The sequence below is a fragment of the Pinus tabuliformis genome, chromosome 7 (genome assembly GCF_031772625.1).
Source record: "Pinus tabuliformis cultivar Carrire ecotype Pingquan chromosome 7, CPIR1, whole genome shotgun sequence".
Lineage (NCBI taxonomy): Eukaryota > Viridiplantae > Streptophyta > Pinopsida > Pinales > Pinaceae > Pinus > Pinus tabuliformis.
Genome location: NC_142293.1, coordinates 833,332,700 through 833,350,992, shown reverse-complemented (window position 1 = coordinate 833,350,992; position 18,293 = coordinate 833,332,700). Strand labels below are relative to the sequence as shown.

The following is an 18,293-nucleotide window of genomic DNA, read 5'->3' as shown; positions in this document are numbered from 1 at the left end:
AAAATGTTAGAACTGTAATCATTAGATAGTTATAAATCTGAAGACTGAAATCGTGATGCATCATGCTTTATACAAAAAGGATAACTATAAATACAAAATTAAGTATCTCATCAATGATAACTCTATTGATATGATGATGTAGAGTAGGCTCAACTACATGTCGAAAAATGGGTCTACATGCTCATCATTTGAATATTTCAACTCTACATCATGATCAACCTGTCATCTTCCTTGAAATTAGCCTCAAAATCTAAAAATTCCCATCTAGTTACAATGGTAAATGAATATTATACACTATTTGAGAACATGCTATAGTCTATGTATCATATTATTCTAAGAGGACTCTTCATCTAGAGTTGGATGGGATTGATCTAATTAAATTATTGATGACACAACAATCAAAGCCTTTCTGTTAGCATTATCAAAAATTGAAAATTGAAAATTTTGATTTGTCAGACCTTTCCTACTAGCATTATCATGTGCTATACAGCCTGTAGGTAATTAATAACTTATTTATACAACTATACAGCCTACAGAGTACTAATAAGTAATCTAACTAAAAATCTAAATGGAGTATTTGCTTTTTATAGTTTCAAACAGGTGGCAAATATCCTTAAAAAAATAAAAAATAAACCCAAACTCTAATGTTATTTGCTTGGTATTCAGCACGTGAGGTTTAGTTGGCACAAGATTCATTTCAGTAGCATAGGATACATTTTTGGGTTTGAAGGATCCGTCAACGTGGCAGATCATATGCGGATCTGGGTGGATCCTTATTCATATTTGTATCTGGAATGTGGATCTGCGGATCCAGCATCAGGACCTCGTGGATCCGGTAACACAGCTTCTGAGCAAACCCCTTTGCAACCAAACTTACTTTACGCATCTTAAGCATCCCATTTGCCTGGTGCTTGATTTTATAGACCCTTTTGCAGCGAATGGGTTTCTTTGCTAGTGGTAGCTTTGTGACCAACTATGTTTGATCCTTCACCAAAGACTCATTTTCAGATTTCATATATTTTCCCATGCTGGCCCACTTATCGCATCTTGTTAAACCTAAGGCTCAAAAGAGTTTTGAAGGTTAACTGTCAAAGCATAATTCACCACACTAGATTCCTTAGTACTTACCTGTTTTTGGTTTGCTTGCTGAAGTGAAGGTAATCTTCACTTGTGGTTACTTGACATTATGGTTAAGTGCACTCATTATTGTATTACTAGGTTATTGTTTAGTAGCAAATCTATTCAACATAATTTTATATTATTCTAGGTGGCTATGACTGAACTAGGCATTTATGTGGACCCATAAAGCCCTTATGGGTGAAAGCATCCTACCTAATAAGTTGTGTATAAATACACAGCTTATGAGTCTTTTGTATCATCATCTTGGACTCATTAGTGATTGATTCTTTTGCTTGAGGGCACCATACCTCTTGTTTTCTTGTTCATGGGTTTACTTCTCTAAATGTGATATTTTTGTGTAAGGTTTATGTTGGATTAGAGTTAGCTGTGTTAATTTTAACTAGTAAAATACAGCGGAAGCAAATGAAACCAACTTTCACACAAATATTTTTGCCCTTCAAATCAGCTTCTTATTAAAATAACGTCAAAGCTTATAAGGGCTCCCTTACTGGGAAGATGGCCCTATCATAAAACAGTACAGCCTGTATGATCCTGTAAAATCTGTTGAATCACCCCTTGACCTGCTGGCTTTTGTATGGCCTACTTACGGCTTCTGTACGACCTGCTTGCAGATGCTGTGTGGCCCACACACAAGTGTGCTGTACAGTCTCTGTATGGCCTGCTGTACAGCCTATGTGTGGGCTGATATTTTCAGATGCTTACTACTTGCTATCTTCTCCGGACCTAATCATTGGATGAAACTCCCTTATTGTCATTGCTGAGATCTCCTTGAGTCACTGTCCTTTGTGTCTCAATCACTGAATGTGTCTTTATTTTTCACCTAGCCTTTGCCTTTATAATTTTGAGTTATTGACCAGTCACCAGATCAAATAACCATTGACGACTAAGTCTCCATAACCCTAATCTCTCAATGAGACTGAAGGTTGAGATCAAGTTCAGATCAACAATGTAGAGTTATCTAATTCACTAACGGAAAAGCTTTAGTTTTCATCAGATATTGAACTCATTACAAAAATAATTTCACGTTAATAGTTTTTAAAGTAAATTGCTAAGGTAAAGATTTTGGACAACTTTGATAGGTCTTGAACTTAGACTTGTGCGGAATTACCTGTTCAAGCTACAAACATCAATACTCCCTCTTAACGAGGGAGGTATTATGCACCACTCAAAGCTTGTTCTTGTAAAATACAAACTTCCCTTTAACCAAGGATTTGGTCAAAATGTTTGCAACCTGCTCATTTGTCGAGATATGGTGAAGCTTAACTGCTCCCTTTTGGATCCTATCTCTGATGAAGTGACACTTGATCTCAATATGCTTGGACCTGTCACAGAACACTAGATTCTCAGAGAATTTGATAAAACCTTGATTATCACAATAGATTATGATCAGATCTAGCTCTTCACCAAATAACCATAAAAGTAACCTGTGAAGCCAACTAGCTTCATAACTTGCCATACTTGTTGCCATGTACTCTAGGGTGAGCTGAGTGCTGCCGAAGTCTGCTTCCTGTTGAACTAAGATATCATTTCTCATCCTAAGTTGAAGTATCACCTTGAGCTGCTTTTCCTATTTGTCATACTACCTTCCCAATTTGAATTTGTATATCCCTGCAACTTCACTCCGTCACCCCCAAGATACCTCAGACCATACTCCATTGTACCTTTGAAGTGCTTGAGGCTTGAGCACATGCTTTACTACCACTCAATGCACCTTCCTTGGCTCTTATCTTAAATTGGCTCAAGGTGTTCACAACGAAACACATATGTAGCTTGGTGTTGAAAAAATACATCAATGACCCAATCACTTGTCTATACAATGTGGGCTCTGTTACCCACCAAAAATGGGTAACCCTATTGGAGAATATTTTCAAAGAAGGAACTCAAGAAGCACTTATCAAACAAGAAGAGAAAAATTTACATCTAAAGAACCTTAATAGAAATTTATTAGAACAAATCAAAAGTTTAAAAGATGAAGAGGAGGACACTAAGAATAAAGTCAACAATCCAGAAGGCGAAGAACTTTCACGTCTAAGGAATCATAATCAAAACCTTCTTACGCAAATAAAGAAGCTTAAAAGTGACAAAAAGTCGCTAAAAGACAAGTTAGAACAACTTACTCAAGAAGAAGTATCAAAGTCTCTAGTCATAATAGTCCAAGTTGAAGATAAAGGAAGCAATGCCGATCCAGTCAATATCACAACTCAAGAAGAGGATAAACCAGTTAAGGTAAAAACATATGTTGATGTTGCAGTTCAAACAACAGAAACTTCAAGTGGAGATCCAATGTTTAACCAAGCGACTTCTGTACTTGAAGGGAATCAAATACCTCCATTAAACCAAAAAATCGACACACATAGGTTAAGGGGAAATCAGATCACAGTGACTCCTTATCGACATCCAAATCACAAGAGAAAACATCTCAACCAGTCTGCGTATCTGTATCACTCAAAACATAAACAACAAACTTATGTTCTGAAGAATACTGAAGTTTGAGGCGTTGATAGAATACTCCTAGAGAAATATCTTTGTGCACTACTAATTCTAGGCTCATTGCTTCTTACTTCCAGCCTCAAAATGGCTCCAGTCATGTGTGTTCTTAAGAAGAAATCTCAAATGCCAGATTAGTCAGGTAACATGTACTCTAGAGTACCCAATAATTGGACAACACAAGTTTCATCCCTAAATTGTTCTTTGTTATTTCGTGCTTCTTGGCTACATATTGTTTGATTGTATCTCTTTAACCCTTGTTTTCCTTGTTCTCTTCTCACATTATTCTAGAGCTGTTTTCAGCTCTCCCTATGTACCTTTGTTTTCCCCTTTCTTGGAGATGCCTTAGCACTCGCAATGGTTCACTTACAATTTATCTTTATACTTTTTAGTGTTTACAATCCCATTGGCCAAATTTGTCCAACAATGGACATTAATATTTAACTTAAATAAAATTTAATTAACTTTTCTTACCAGGGCGACAAACTCTATGCTTGGAACTGTAGCTTTTTTCTCTGTTATGTAGTTGCCTTCCATTTCTGTATCTCTATGCTATTTCTTCTGAGTCGAGCATAATTGCATGGGTATTAATATAATTGTGCATTCAAAAGGTGAAGGAATTATGCCTATGCTAGCAGAAGAGACCAAACTGGGATTCTTGTTTAGCAATTATTGGTCCTATGTTATGTAAATGCTATTTGTAGTAAGTTCCATCCAGTAAATGAATAACTTGTTTTATGTGGATTTGTTGTGCATCCACAAAGCATTTTGCATAGCCAGATATGTCCAGTCTAAATTGACTATATTGCCTTCTTCATATCAAGCTCTTTTTATATCTCTTCAAGAAAGCATATGCTGTTAATTGCTAACCTATATTATATCAGCAAATTGTTGCTCTAACATTGAGAGGATTACATAGAAAGACACTCTGTAGATACATGACATTTGGCACTTAGGAATTACGAGATGCAAGAATTTTATTCTAGCGGAGTCAGCAGTTATTATTGTTGTGTTGTATATTTTCTGCATGAGCACTTAGTGGTATGCTCTAAGTTGGAATTATGTTGTATATAGGACAATTCTGTCCGCAGTTGGATCATACATGGGAGTTCTCTGCTTCCAGTACCTTTTCCAGACAGTTCTCCCGGCCTTGCTTCAGAAAATCCAAAAAATGCCATGGATGTGAGATCTATCATTACAAATACTGGATATTGTACTTTTTTATTTTTTACACATTAGAATACGGACACAAATATTTTCTGTTGTGATTGCATCTGCAGCTTCCATCATATGTATTCGATTGTTGCTTTGGGTTGGCCGTATCACCAGGAAATCTGGTTCTTACTGCTGTAAGTATCATTCATACTTTCGATAATTTTTTGGTTACTTGATTGTATTGTAGTTCACGTATCAATGCACGGCTGTTGTATTCTCGTATGCTTATTGCCTTCTGTGAGTGAGTGTTCTGAGAGCCATGCCTATTCCCTGTTATAATGAAAGTATATAATGATAAATGTTAAGTGCATCATCATATCAATATTGACAGGCATAAATATTATTCTTCTTTAATGATCGATTTTTCAGTAGATTCATATACATTTTGCTTCAAGTCACTTTTGATTTGTTCTAGAATCCTACTGTTAATACTCTCTGTGCATGCATTAAAATGTGACATTTTTTCAATTTAATTCTTTTACAAGGAAAACTTCATGTGATGCCCTTCTCTGGGTGCAACCACACATTTGACAAATGCTTTTCAATTTCATGTAAAACCATGATGCCTGATTCTCTGTTGCTCACATCATTGAGCAACCAGTAATGAACTTCAACATGATGTCCTGATCCCGTGTAATATTGAAATCAAATGATTCAATCTCTATGAAGCCCAAAAAATGGAGGCTTCACAAACACTGATAGATTATAATTCTATGTTAGAATCCTTCACCCCACCTCTCTAGATACAATTGGATACGTATTGTATATCTTGAATCCTTCTTGGATCTGTAGCTCGAAGGTATACAAATGGATCTGTACAGGATCAGTATGGGATGCATTTCACATATATCTAGGATGTATCCCTATGCTTCATCCTCTCTGAACAAAGGAAAAAGAAGAAAGAGAACATAGAAAGAGTAAATAAATTAACTTTCATTGCAGTCTCAACAACTTGACAAACAAATGTCATTAGATTTATTTATGCCATCTAGCCATCCATCAACAAATCTCCCCTTTTGCAAGAATTTCTATTGCGTACATACATGTAACTTTGTGTTTGAATAAGCCTGTCAAACTACTTCTTTTACTGCCTGGAAAGCATTTCAGGTGGGGATAATAAGCTATTAGGCAAACTTGTGTTGTGTTTGAAGAAGCCTGTCATTTTTTTTTTTGTCTCGTGCTGCCTAGAAAGAGTTTGAGGTGGTGATAATAAGATATTAGGCAAGCTTGGTAGTTATTTTATATCTAAGCTTGTGAATTTTCACAGCTTCATTATTTTCTCATTGGGATTTTGTGTAAGAATTTAAAGCCGGAGGTAATTAATGTCCTTATGATCTCAATCAATCAATTAATGCTGAAATGAATTTTCAGACCATAGCATCAATGAAACAATAGCTAGAAATTAATCAATGGAAGCATAAAAATTAGTTTCTCACAGAAACAAGTAAGCACAAATCCACTTCTCATTCTTAATTCTTTTTTACAGGGAGACCTCTACATGCTTCCCAAAAACAGATAAAAGAAAACCCTCAAACGAACTTGTACAGCCTGCCAAAAAAAAACCATAAACAACAGAAACTGCTGTACAACCTGCAGAACAGCCTGTACTGCCTGTATGGACATGTCTGTATGAATGTATGGATCCATGTGGCTCTGCCCATACAAATGTACGAATCTGTCTATATGTTTGTATGGGGCTATGTGATCCCTGGAAACACCTCTTTTCTAGCTGTCTGTGCTCTCTCCCTCTCTCTGTCACCCAACCTGCTCAACTGCTCGTGTGTGTGTGGGTGTGTGTGTGCAAGCCTCTACCTTTCCCTGTCTTTATACTTTTAGTGGAGAATCTATTTTTAAGATTTCTCTTAGTCTAAGTCATGCATGAGATACAATTTTAGACTCAACTACTAAATAGAAGACTTTCACTTTTTTTTAGTAAAGTGAATTGCAAAATAGAATACTTTTTCCAAATTTAGAGTTACTTGAAAATATTTCGAACTACTTTTCACATGTTCACACTGAACATGTATGAAGGCTCTTGTTGGAACTATAATTCTTAACGCTCCCTCTTAAAAAGGAAGGAATTATGCACCAATTCCAGTTTGTCTTTCAAAGCCTCAAACTTCGCTTTTGCCAAGGGTTTGGTCAAAATATCAACTACCTGCTGATTTGTGGGAATATACTGGAACTTCGGTGCTCTCATTTGAATCCTATCTCGTACAAAGCGTTCTCTACTTTCTGTTGAGCTAAGTGCCACAGAAGTTTGCACTGAATCAGGATACCATCTTTGATCCCAATCTAAAGTAACACGATGATGAGCTCTTTCCATCCGTTGTACTGCTTGGCACTTCACAATCTCCAAGATATTTCAATCCAAACACCTTTGTATGCCTCAATGTCTGAGTGAACCATTGATGTCTCCCAATAGAAGTAGAAGGGGTTCCTGTCTCTCCTCTTCACCTGAAGGTTGTGTTAACACCTTGATTTACTTCTTAGCAAACTAGAGGGTTAAGGGCTTCTATAGATAGTTTTCTTAAGTCAAAGGTTGATTCACGTAGAGTTCGAATGTAGGATTGTTTAGTGCTCTGGTCTTGGTTCAGAGTTGGTATATTAGAGAGAGTATATAGGTTTTCATCAGCTTTGGAGAAGGTTGCTTTCTTTAATAGTTTTCCTACATTGTAGGAGATAGGGTTTGGAGGTTCGCATTGCAGTATTGATTATATATTTGGATTTCTCACAAGCTCAGGATTTCATTGAGTTTTTTTTTGATCACATGGATGGCACTTGTTTTGGCAGCTCTAGTTCAGAGACTTGCATGTCAAAGATGACAATATCTTTGAGATCCTTGTGTGCGCAAGGGCTATTTTTGGGTGACATGCAAGAAATTATTGTTTTTAATAGGGGCTTGCATGTCAATTCCGATTTCATATTTGGACTCCCCAAAAATCGAGTCCAATGAGTATAATTTCATGGACATGTGGAGACTTGCTATTTTTAGCAATAACTATGCATGGGTGACACATGGCAGATTGGGTGATGACATGCTGCAAATTTAGCTTCATTAAAGAAGGAAAGATTTCAACTGTGGTGATAGGGGGCTTTAGCTTCATTGTTGCTCTTGACCTAGCAAGTGCCCCTTTAGGATCCCCCGCGAGTTTGAGTGGTAACAGTCCAAACTACCATGTGCTACAAAATGGTTAAGAGCAAAATTTGTGTGCTGAATATCACCAAAAATGGATGCAAAAAGCTGTCCAAAAATATATATTTTCAGGAGTGCTGCCCCCGAACCACTACATGGGGGGGCTTGCACACCCTTGCGACCCCCCTGTGAGCATCTCGCTGCACTTGATGCAACATACAACACGTGGGGGTAGTGGTGCAAAGAATATAACACATACCCGATATTCTCCCGCTTATTTTTTCCTTTCTGTACAGGGGGTCGCAGGAGTACATGATCAACAATCCAAGGGAATAATGCCCATTGTTTCTCTACACCAAGAAAACATTTCAATGCTTACAGATTTTGTTAATGAGTTTGCAACATTCTTCAAAGTTTCCACCTTTTTGAGCAACACCTTCTTGTCTTCAATCAAATCTCTCACAACATGAGAATGAACGATTATGTGCTTTGTCTTAGAATGATAACCTAGGTTCTTTACCAAAAATATTGCACTTTGAATGTCAAAATCTATCCTTACAACTTGTACCGACTCAATACCTAAACACAATCTCTGTAACCATACTGCTTACTTGCTTGAGTGGTTGTCATGTATTAAGCTTTGATAGTTGAGAGTGTTACTATAGCTTATGTTTTGTTCATCCAACTAATTGCTCCTCTAAATAGGTTAAACACATACCACATGTAGATCTTTTTCCATCTAGATCTCTAGCCTAGTCTGCATCAACAAAGGCATGTATGCCCAACACTGTCCAATGCTAGTCTTGGTAGCACAATTCATAATCAATAATGTCACACAAATACTTGAAAGCCCTCTTTACTGCTATCCAATGCTCCTTCCTTGGTTTTGACACATACTTGCTCAATACTCCCACCAGATGTGTAATTCCTAGTCTAGTTCCATTGCATACATTAAACTTCCAACTACACTAGCATGTGGAACAAAGATGATGTCCTCATCCTTTTCCTATGTATTGGGACACTACTTTGCAGATAATTTTATAGCCACAGGAAGGTGGACGTTTACTGATTTAAGCCTCTGCAATATTGTCTTGACATATTTCCTTTGATTTAACTATAGTTTCAGTTTTGCTTGATCTCTTTTAATTTCCATGCCCAAAATGAAATTTGCAGCACCAAGATCCTTCATGTCAAATTTATATGACAATTGAGTTTTCACTTCCTGGATGTTTTCCTTGTCATTCACTATTAGCGATATATTATCCACATACAAGACCAAATAAATAAGCTGATCATTGACTAGTTTGAAAGACAAATAGTGATCCACTTTGCTCCTTGTGAAGCCAAGTCTTGATATATAAGTCTAAAATTTTTGATACAACATCCTTGGTGATTGCTTTAACCCATATAAAGACCTTTTCGACCTGCATACCAACTTTTTCTTTCCCTTCACTGCAAATCCTTCTTGTTGCTTCACGTAGATTTCTTCTTCTACATCTCCATTTAGGAATTTTTTTTCATGTCCATCTATTCTACTTTAAAATCAAAAGCAACAACAATAGATAAAAGAAATCTAATACAATTCAACTTGGCAATAGGAGAAACAATCTCACCAAAGTCAATTCCCTGTATCTAGGAATAACCTTTTGCTACTAAGTAAGCTTTGTATTTCTCTAATTTTCCTTTTGTACTCAACTTCTTAAACACATTTGTTGCCAATTGAATTTCTTCGAGCCAACAACTCTGTTAGATTCCAAGCCTCATTTTTGTTTAAGGTTGCTATCTCTTCAACCATGGCCCTTTTGCAAAGTTTATCATCCTTCTGTTGGAGAATCAAGTAGGGCAATTGTTTAAACAAATCTTGTATCCTTAATAATTGCTTGTGAACTTTAGTTAGCTTCTTATTGTTCTTTATTACATTCTTTTCATCAAACAATTATCAAGAACATAAACCAAGAAGATCATAAAAGGTAATGGACACAAAATATAGGCTCCAAGCCAGGGAAAAATCCAGAAAGAACTTCTTCTCTTCTTATAGAATCAATTCTAATGAGAAATCCAAGACCCAAATGTCAAGATCAAGTCCACGCACAAGCCCTAGGTCAATCCTCTTTCCAAGGCTTTCGAAGAAGTCAAAGTCTCCTTAAGTCAACAAAGTAAAACCATTTCGAATGCTGGTCACACTTCAGATTTTGCCTCCCTGCAACAGATTTTCGCCCCCCTGCAACAAACCTGCAACTTCAGCCCTCCTGCAATTCTGAAATTTCGCACGTGTGAGCTTTTCTAGGGCAGATTTCTTTCTCTTTATACTTCACTTTCTTCCTCCTTTGACTTTGAGTTTTTCCTTGCCCTTCCTGCTTATTTTGCTCCTTCTTCATGAGTTCAAACTTGCTTGTGTCCCTCAAATGAAGTCGAACTGCCCTTATATACCCCATCTGTAGAGGTTGAATTACCCCAAACTGGGCCGACTTCACGAGGTAGGGCCAACTTGGGCTTGTAGGGACAAAAATGCTATTTTGACTTAAAATAAAATTTTCTTTTCACTTTTCTTTCAAAGTCCAAATGGGACTTGACTTCAAGACTTATGAAAAATACTCTTTTTGACTTGACAAACCTTAGAAGCATGAAGAACATGCTTGACCTAGTGACAAATCAGCTTGAGCATGAAACCCATTCTTGAAAATAATATTTTTCTTTCTTCTTTTGCTTGTTACATAAGATGTACATAATGACATGAGTACATTGACAATTATGAAGACCGAAACTAATTACATTTTCCAACACTCCCTCTTAACAACGGAGGTATTCATAATTGTACAACTTGTACGAGGACACAAGATGTGGCGGATGCTAGGGAAAAATCCCAATGTGGGGAAACCCTTTGATCAAATCTTCTTATTATTCTTCAATAATTCAGCAGAGAGGGAGAGTACAAATATCAAACTAACTTGTCCAAAACAGTCCTGTCAAATCAGCAGTCAACAACAGTGAACTGCAGCCCTAATCAGAAAGTCAACGGTGGTCAAAGCAGTTCCAAAACGTCCTCCAAGAAGCTCGGTCAACAGCAAATAAATTCGGCCTTCCAAGACAGTCAAAGTCAGCCCAAAACAGATCGGTCAAACCAGTCAAAGGAGAGAGAAAACCCTGCTGTAAATTCTGCAGTCAAATCTGAAGTCAATGTTGAAGTCAAATCGGTCAAATTGTTCCAATCACCTCGAAAACTGTGCCAATAAATGCGGCCTCCAAAAATCGAAATTCTGCCCACAAGAATGAAGTCAACGCTGGTCAATGGTATCCTGATTCTTGAAATTTTTGGCCAACAAACTAACTCAGAAATGCATCCTCCTTTAACACGTGCGAAGTAGAGAAGGCTGCCTCCAAGCTGTATGAACCAATCAAGAGAGGAGAGAGAGATATGTGATGAGATGAGTGACGTCCAAATGAGAAGAGAGGTCACTCCTATTTATACACTTCGTTGAGGGTGAGGAGACACATCCATTGGACTTATGAGCCTACATTTGTCTGAGCCTGACCTTGACAATTTGTGTATGAGAGAGAATAAATTCAAAATTCAATTTATGCTTGTCAGAATGAGATGATATTTATATCAAAATTGGACCTCTCAGAAAGAGGAATCCAACGCAATAATCATCTCCACCATATGAGCTGTCCTAAGGTGGAATTTGGCCCTAGTTGCCAATTTTAACAATGGACCTCCACAACAGTAGACAACACTCCATGGATCCCCAAAGATGTTCAGAGATTGCTCGAGATTCACCTATTGGATGAAGAAGATGCACCTGGTTCACCATGCCCAACCGACCCCACAATTGTACCATACACTTGGTAGATGAACCAGGACTTGTATGCTAATGTGGTATTGCTTACACCATCACTTGAGGCCTTACAAATGGTCTACAGGCATCTTCAACCTACTTGGAGGCCCATGAGGTTACTTGTGTGCCCTCACACCCATTGGGAGCACCACAGGTTTATTATTTGGAGAACAAGGGGCCAACCTTTGTCCACTACTTTTGGGAGTCCTATTCATCATTATGGCACTTATGGATTTCATCAGGCTTCCTAGAAGGCCCAAGGACATGCATTATTGATCATTCGACGTCTTGAGAGGCTTATTCTTTTGTTTATGAGCTAGTTTGGTGGGCTTGTCACCAAAAGATTAGTTGTTTTGCACATTATTTTATTCTAGGGGCTAATGTAGGCCCAAGTAGCTTAATCGAACTCATTAGAAGTGTATAAATAGAAGTGACAAGGATTCATTTTAACATCATCACTTGGATTTGGAACTTGTATCTCTTTAGAGGTTTTCGCTATCCTTCTTGGAGGGCAAATTTTTGGTGCATGGAATGAATTTTGATGTTTGGATAATTTTCATGTCTTGTAGCTTCTTGATGGCAAGTTTTTGGATGGTTGGATATATTCTTATACATGTAAGTACATTTTAATGCTATATTCTTTCTTTCTAATTTTTTCACATGCATTGTTGTTGGGATTTCACTATGCTAGGGCCTATTTGTTGCAGCTCTTATGTGAAGTTGTGGAAATTTTGTTTCTGGATAGTGAATGCTTCATGTATGTCCCATGTTTAATGAATGAATGTTCCTAGGGATGTTTCATTACTGAAATTCATCTTGATAAGCCATCTATCTTGCAAAACGAAGTATAAAGTCTTTGAAGCTACTTTTGTTGTTGCCCTAGTGCCAAGCGAAGTTGTCTTTGAGGCCTCTTTGACCTAGAAAATTCAAAGGTACATAGTCATAATTCTACCTGACTCCAATCTCCCCAAAGGAGTAGGCACTGGTCCACCCAAAGGTGATCGCCTTAAACCTATCTCCTTTCTTCCGTCTCCTATTCTCTAGGTCTAATCCTCTAGGTCACCTAGAGCATGAATTATGTCACAATCTAGCCATCCAAATACTTCGATTTTTGGTCCAAAACTGCATTGGTGTATCCTCAAGAAGCCCTCCAAATTTCATGAGATTCTGACTGTGGGATCTTGAGATATCGCAAGCCCTAGGTCAAAGACCAATTCTTGCCCTTGGTTTCCCTTATGCTAGAAACCTCATTGGGATCCTTTCATTGCCTTTCACTGAAAATTCATTCCTTGATCCCTTCCCCTTCTTAATTAGTTCAAGCATATCATTGGTTGCTAAATCCTATTCTCTTGACCTAACTTGGGTCCACTTGGTCCCGTGTGGTCCCATATCATATCAAAGTGAACTCTTCAAAAACCACTTGGGAAACCAAGTTTCACAAGGATTTTAGGGTTTAGGAAGCTCCTATACAAGTCACATTCCTTAAGCCAAGCCCTCAAATCCCAATTACCCTATCCTAGAGAACCTTGCACCTTGCTTAAGAAGCAAGCATGTCCCAGTCTTGAGTCTCTCCTAGGAAAGGGTCATCGAGATCACTTCACATCCATCTTAGTTGATCTATCCTTCATAAGTGATTCTCTATATATTGGGTGTCTTCCCATCGGTGAAAGTCCGTAAAGAGTAGGAAGCTTAGCTGTGTTGACAGTGGGTTTTAGCTTCTTTGTTGCTCTTGGTCTAGCAAGTGCCCCTCTAGGACCCCTTGCTAGTTTTAGCGTAACACTGCCCAGATTGGAAAATTTTGAAGATATGAAATCTCCTCTTTGTTGCCATCCGTTTTCAGATCTCCAATATTGTCCATTGTTTGGACTAGATCAACTTTAAATTCTGCAATGTAGATTCTTTGTTGTTCAATTGCACATCATCATGAATCTGATCATCATTTGCAAGTCTTGTCTTCTGCTTGGCTAGCTTTTCAAAAGTGATCTTCTCAAATAAACATAATCTTCTCATATATTGGACAATGGGAAAGCAGTTCTCATTACCATCACAACTCCAGTGTATAAAAAATGCCATAAAAAGTTGTGCAAAAGATGTGAATGCCCCTCTACTGAGGCTGTCAAACCAGTCCCTTGCATGTCCCTCCAAACCAAGGGCAAAAAATTTCATCTTGGTGTCTTGGTTGAATAGGGAATTGTTGTTGATGAACTCATCAAATGCATAGTAATGTTGGACTACATCACCATATCCATTGAATCTCAGGATGACATATATATTTATGTAAGGATGCACATGGGGAAAACCCCGACATGCTGAGAAATCAACTGGAGCAGTTATCATTACCATCACAACTCCAGTGTATAAAAATTGCCATAAAAAGTTGTGCAAAAGATGTGAATACCCCTCTACTGAGACTGTCAAACCAGTCCATTGCATGTCTGTCCAAACCAAGGGCAAAAAATTTCATCTCGGCGTCTTGGTTGAATAGGGAATTGTCGTTGATGAACTTATCAAATGCATAGTAATGTTGGACTACGTCACCGTATCCATTGAATCTCAGGATGACCTCTATATCTATGTAAGGATGCACATGGGGAAAACCCCGACATGCTGAGAAATCAACTGGAGCATAGAGTTTTGCTAGCCATGAAAGAGAAAAATATGCAAAATACTGATCATACCTCACAAAATGCCGTGATAGAGTTGCCAAGATGAGCCTGCTTCTCAAACCTTCATAATTGTTGGATGTGCTCACCTCTACACCCAACAAAATGTTCAAAAACTGTAAGGAACAATGGCTTTGTTCCTCCGTGGAGTTGCCATTCAAAAATGTTGAGAAACACATGGACAAATGTCATTGAATGCCAGGTTGATTGAGCTTTATCCCCTGCAATGGTGCCAAAAGTGTTACATCTATGAGTTGTGCGTTAAGATGATAAAAACTCCAAACCATGCCACACAATCCAATTGGCACTTGGCTAGGTCATCCACTGTCACCTCAACAGCGTAGCTTGCCTATCTTTCGGTAGGTTCTCCTCCAGCCTTGAGGGGGGCTCCCCTATTAGGATCACTAGGGCTTGAATAGAAGAATGCAAAGTGATGTCAAAATATGGCCCTAGTGAAACAGAATTTTGGTTTTATATGGGAAAGAAATGAGGGTGATGGATGAATATGAAGACCAATGCGAATAATCAAGGGCAATATGTAGGGTTGCGATCACAACTCCCTCTTTGTTAGCTCATCCTTTAGGACTGGATGGATGAAGAGTTGGAGGTGGAACTATCTCACTCAAGCCATTCTAGGATAATCCACAGGGAACATGGCTTCGTTAGGAGGACCTGCTCATTCGAGAATCGAGATGCCCCAACCCCTGTACTAACAGCTGCCGCCAATATTCCACACTTTGGCCCTAGTTACTATCTAGAAGATAGAGCCCCACTCTTTTGGCCTTGGCTTGTATTTCCAGCATCTCTAGATATGGCCTTGATGAGATTTTGCTGGTGTATTCATCTTACGTTTCTGTATCTTTCTTTCTTTCAGCTAGTCTCTTGGCTCTGTTCTTAGATCTTTTCCTCTCACTGTTAGCGTAGCTATAGGAGCTGCTTATGCACTCCAGAGTCCCAATATCTATTACACTGGTTGTACTCTTTTACTCCCGTTGACCTACTTTTGTGGTCATTCGTTGGACATAATAAAATTATTGTATCTGAAGTGATTTTCCTCAAGTCTGCAGCACTGCTGTACTGTTTAATGAATATTTTTTTTAAGCATTGCCTGAGCTCAACATTCTATTATTATTTCATGCCCCATTTCTTTTATATTGCAGTTAGAAATGAAAGTCCATTCACAAAAAGTTAAACCCCATGGGTTTAGAATCTACTTTGATAAGTGTATTTCTTTCACGTTAGATTTTAGGGTTAATTAGGAGTTTTTTTTTATGTCAGGATAGAGCTGCTTGGAACAGGTTGAAATTGTTGATTCAATGTTCCTTATTGAAATAATCCTCTTGCATTTACATTTCAGATACGGAGCATTGATACTGATTTAGTGGATCCCATGTATCAATCAAGGTGAGCATGATACATGTTCTTCATAGGTGCTAATAGTCGTCTTAGAAGATACAATGCTGAATGAAGCCTCTAAGATGTTAATTTAAATGCTTCTGATTACATTTTCCAATTGGTTGTAGGATATAGTGGATGAATAAATGTGCTACTATTAACCCATAAGATAAATGTAATGATCTCTCTCTTGACACAGCTGTGGGCTTGGCTTGCATTTAGGTCCCAGAAGGCAGCTGCACAGTTCTTCTGGATAGGCGGTCAGCAGTTGAAATCATCTCTGGGAAAATTATCAGAGTGTAGGTCTGAAATGTATGGTGGCTTTTCAGAGAAGGAAGTTGTTTGTTGGGAGTCAAATGTGCTATGGTCTCTGAAGCATTTTGAGGATGTGTCAAACCCACTAGTTCTTTGGGATGTTCTAATGGCATTGTTGGCTATAAAGGTTCTAACATTAAATTTGTTTGAAACAATACTCTCCAAATGGCTCTCTAGCTGGTTCTCAGGGAGTCGTCAGGCGTGTGCTTTGGAAAGGTGTCTAATTCATTTACCAAGGATACTATCGAAGGCAAGTTGTCGTCGCATTCATCTGCTAGTCATTATCTGCAGGCGTTTACTGCTATCAGGCATCAAGATAGAGTCTTTAAGTTCTGGGCTATTTGAGGTCGACAAGAAAGAAAGCATTGATAGGCGTGAGCAGTTGAAGGGCTGGACCAAGTTATTGCAGAGCAGTGAGCATGAGCTTAGAGAAAGGCTTGTATACTTTACTCTGTCAGCTATATCATGCCGTGTTTCTTATGTGCAGCCAGTTTGTCATCTAGGAAAAACAGCTTGGGTGCCAGCAGGAGCTCCACAAATGGAGAAATGGGTTTCTTTGAATAGTGCCAAAGTACCTGATCCTCTTAAGCAACTTGCAGGACAAATCCGGGAACTTGGGCGAAAGAGGTAAGGTCTCAAGTGTATATGAACTCCTTTTATGGAGCAAGTTATTATTTTCTTTGTTTTCATCGAGTGGTGTTGGATGCCATGGTTCTTTGAAGTAGTATCAAGGATAGTCTGAGGCACAAAATATCTGTACTTTTGTGTGTCCTTGACCATCAGTTTTAACCTTCAATCTCTTCTGTTGAGTATTCCCAGTTATCACTGTATCATGGACGCTTTTGATGTTTTTGTAACATCACAAATTACTAATTCTTTTCCTCCATGCTTACTAGAATCTGGCCTCATCTAATAGAAATTATGTTACAGGTGTCATTATATCTATAAAAGTTGTACTTGTCTAAAAAATTGATGATTGTGTCTCATCTGGCAGAGTTGCCTGCATCAGTGAATATGCTGCCTCAGAGCGTTGTAACTTTTGCAATGCACCCGTGCAATTTAAATCTCCTGAACTTGCCTACTGTCAAGCTGGGCGTTGTAATTCGGGCAGCCAAAATCACAAACTCCAGCGTTGTGCAGTTTCCATGCAGGTTTGTCCTGCTATTTCTCTATGGTTTTGCATTTGCTGTGAGAGATGGGCTCTCAAACAAGCCCCTGATATGTTCTTCTATCTGTCATCATTGCAAGATGTTAAATATTTATCTGAGCACTTTCTTCTACGTGGATGTCCAAAACCTTTATGTCCTTTCTGTGGCATACTGATGCAAAGATTGCTGCCTGAATTTCTACTTACAAGTTCGCCAGTATAGATATGACAGGTTTTGATAGTTGGCATTGAAGATTGAAGTAAATTCTTTTAGCTCTATAATGGTAAGGAAACACAGCTTTCTTAGCCACGTTCTCCATTTTGTTAGTGGACACAAGTGAAAAGTCAGCAAATGAAATTGGGATCAAGGAGTGGCGTAAAGTTGGCTGAAATAATCTTGAACATTATATTTTCTGTAATAATATGATGTGATTTATTTCAATATTCTTGGTGCTATTTTATGCAATCCTAACTTTGCATATAGTTGTACAATTATGAGCTTTTGGAACCAGGTTTTTGAATTTGATTTGCCACAGATTGCAAAGATGTTACCAAAAATAATTCACAGTTGAAGATTGCAGTGATGGATAATCAGAGTCACTATTAATGATGGTGAACTGTCTTCTTCCTAATTTTGAACTGTTGTTTGGTTAAGCGGCTTTTCTTAGATCTCTCTTTTTTTGTCTGAGATAGAAATAGCTTTATTCCAACACAATGAAAAGACTGGCACACGTCCAACCCATAATCGCTACTTGCATTTGGATTAATCAGCAGCATATCAGTCCATGCAGAAGCTTACAAAATACAGTCAGATTGAATTGCAATCACTGTGCATCCCGAAGTGGTGAACATATATTTTTCAGCTTCAGCACAAATGGTATATATTTCTTCAGTTTGAGATATGAAGTTGTCGCCGTTTGAGAAATAGTCAGATGGCATAATATATTGAATGAAATATT

At 38.1% G+C, this 18,293-nt stretch overlaps 1 protein-coding gene across 8 annotated transcripts in view; it reads left to right on the top strand.

The window, feature by feature from the left end:
• LOC149250198 (Transducin/WD40 repeat-like superfamily protein) overlaps positions 1–17,973 on the top strand; it is a 188,909-nt gene extending 170,936 nt beyond the window's left edge. For 7 of the 8 annotated variants that reach the window (XM_089458945.1, XM_089458941.1, XM_089458939.1 and 4 more), the window contains 5 exons: positions 4,702–4,809; positions 4,908–4,976; positions 15,835–15,881; positions 16,095–16,814; positions 17,182–17,973. In XM_089458945.1, coding sequence (XP_089315071.1) covers positions 4,702–4,809; positions 4,908–4,976; positions 15,835–15,881; positions 16,095–16,814; positions 17,182–17,557 — 1,320 coding nt within the window. In that variant the 3' untranslated portion in view covers positions 17,558–17,973. The remainder of the gene's footprint in view (positions 1–4,701; positions 4,810–4,907; positions 4,977–15,834; positions 15,882–16,094; positions 16,815–17,181) is intronic. The other variant, XM_089458943.1, reaches the window with a different exon arrangement.
• Positions 17,974–18,293: the final 320 nt, after the last annotated feature.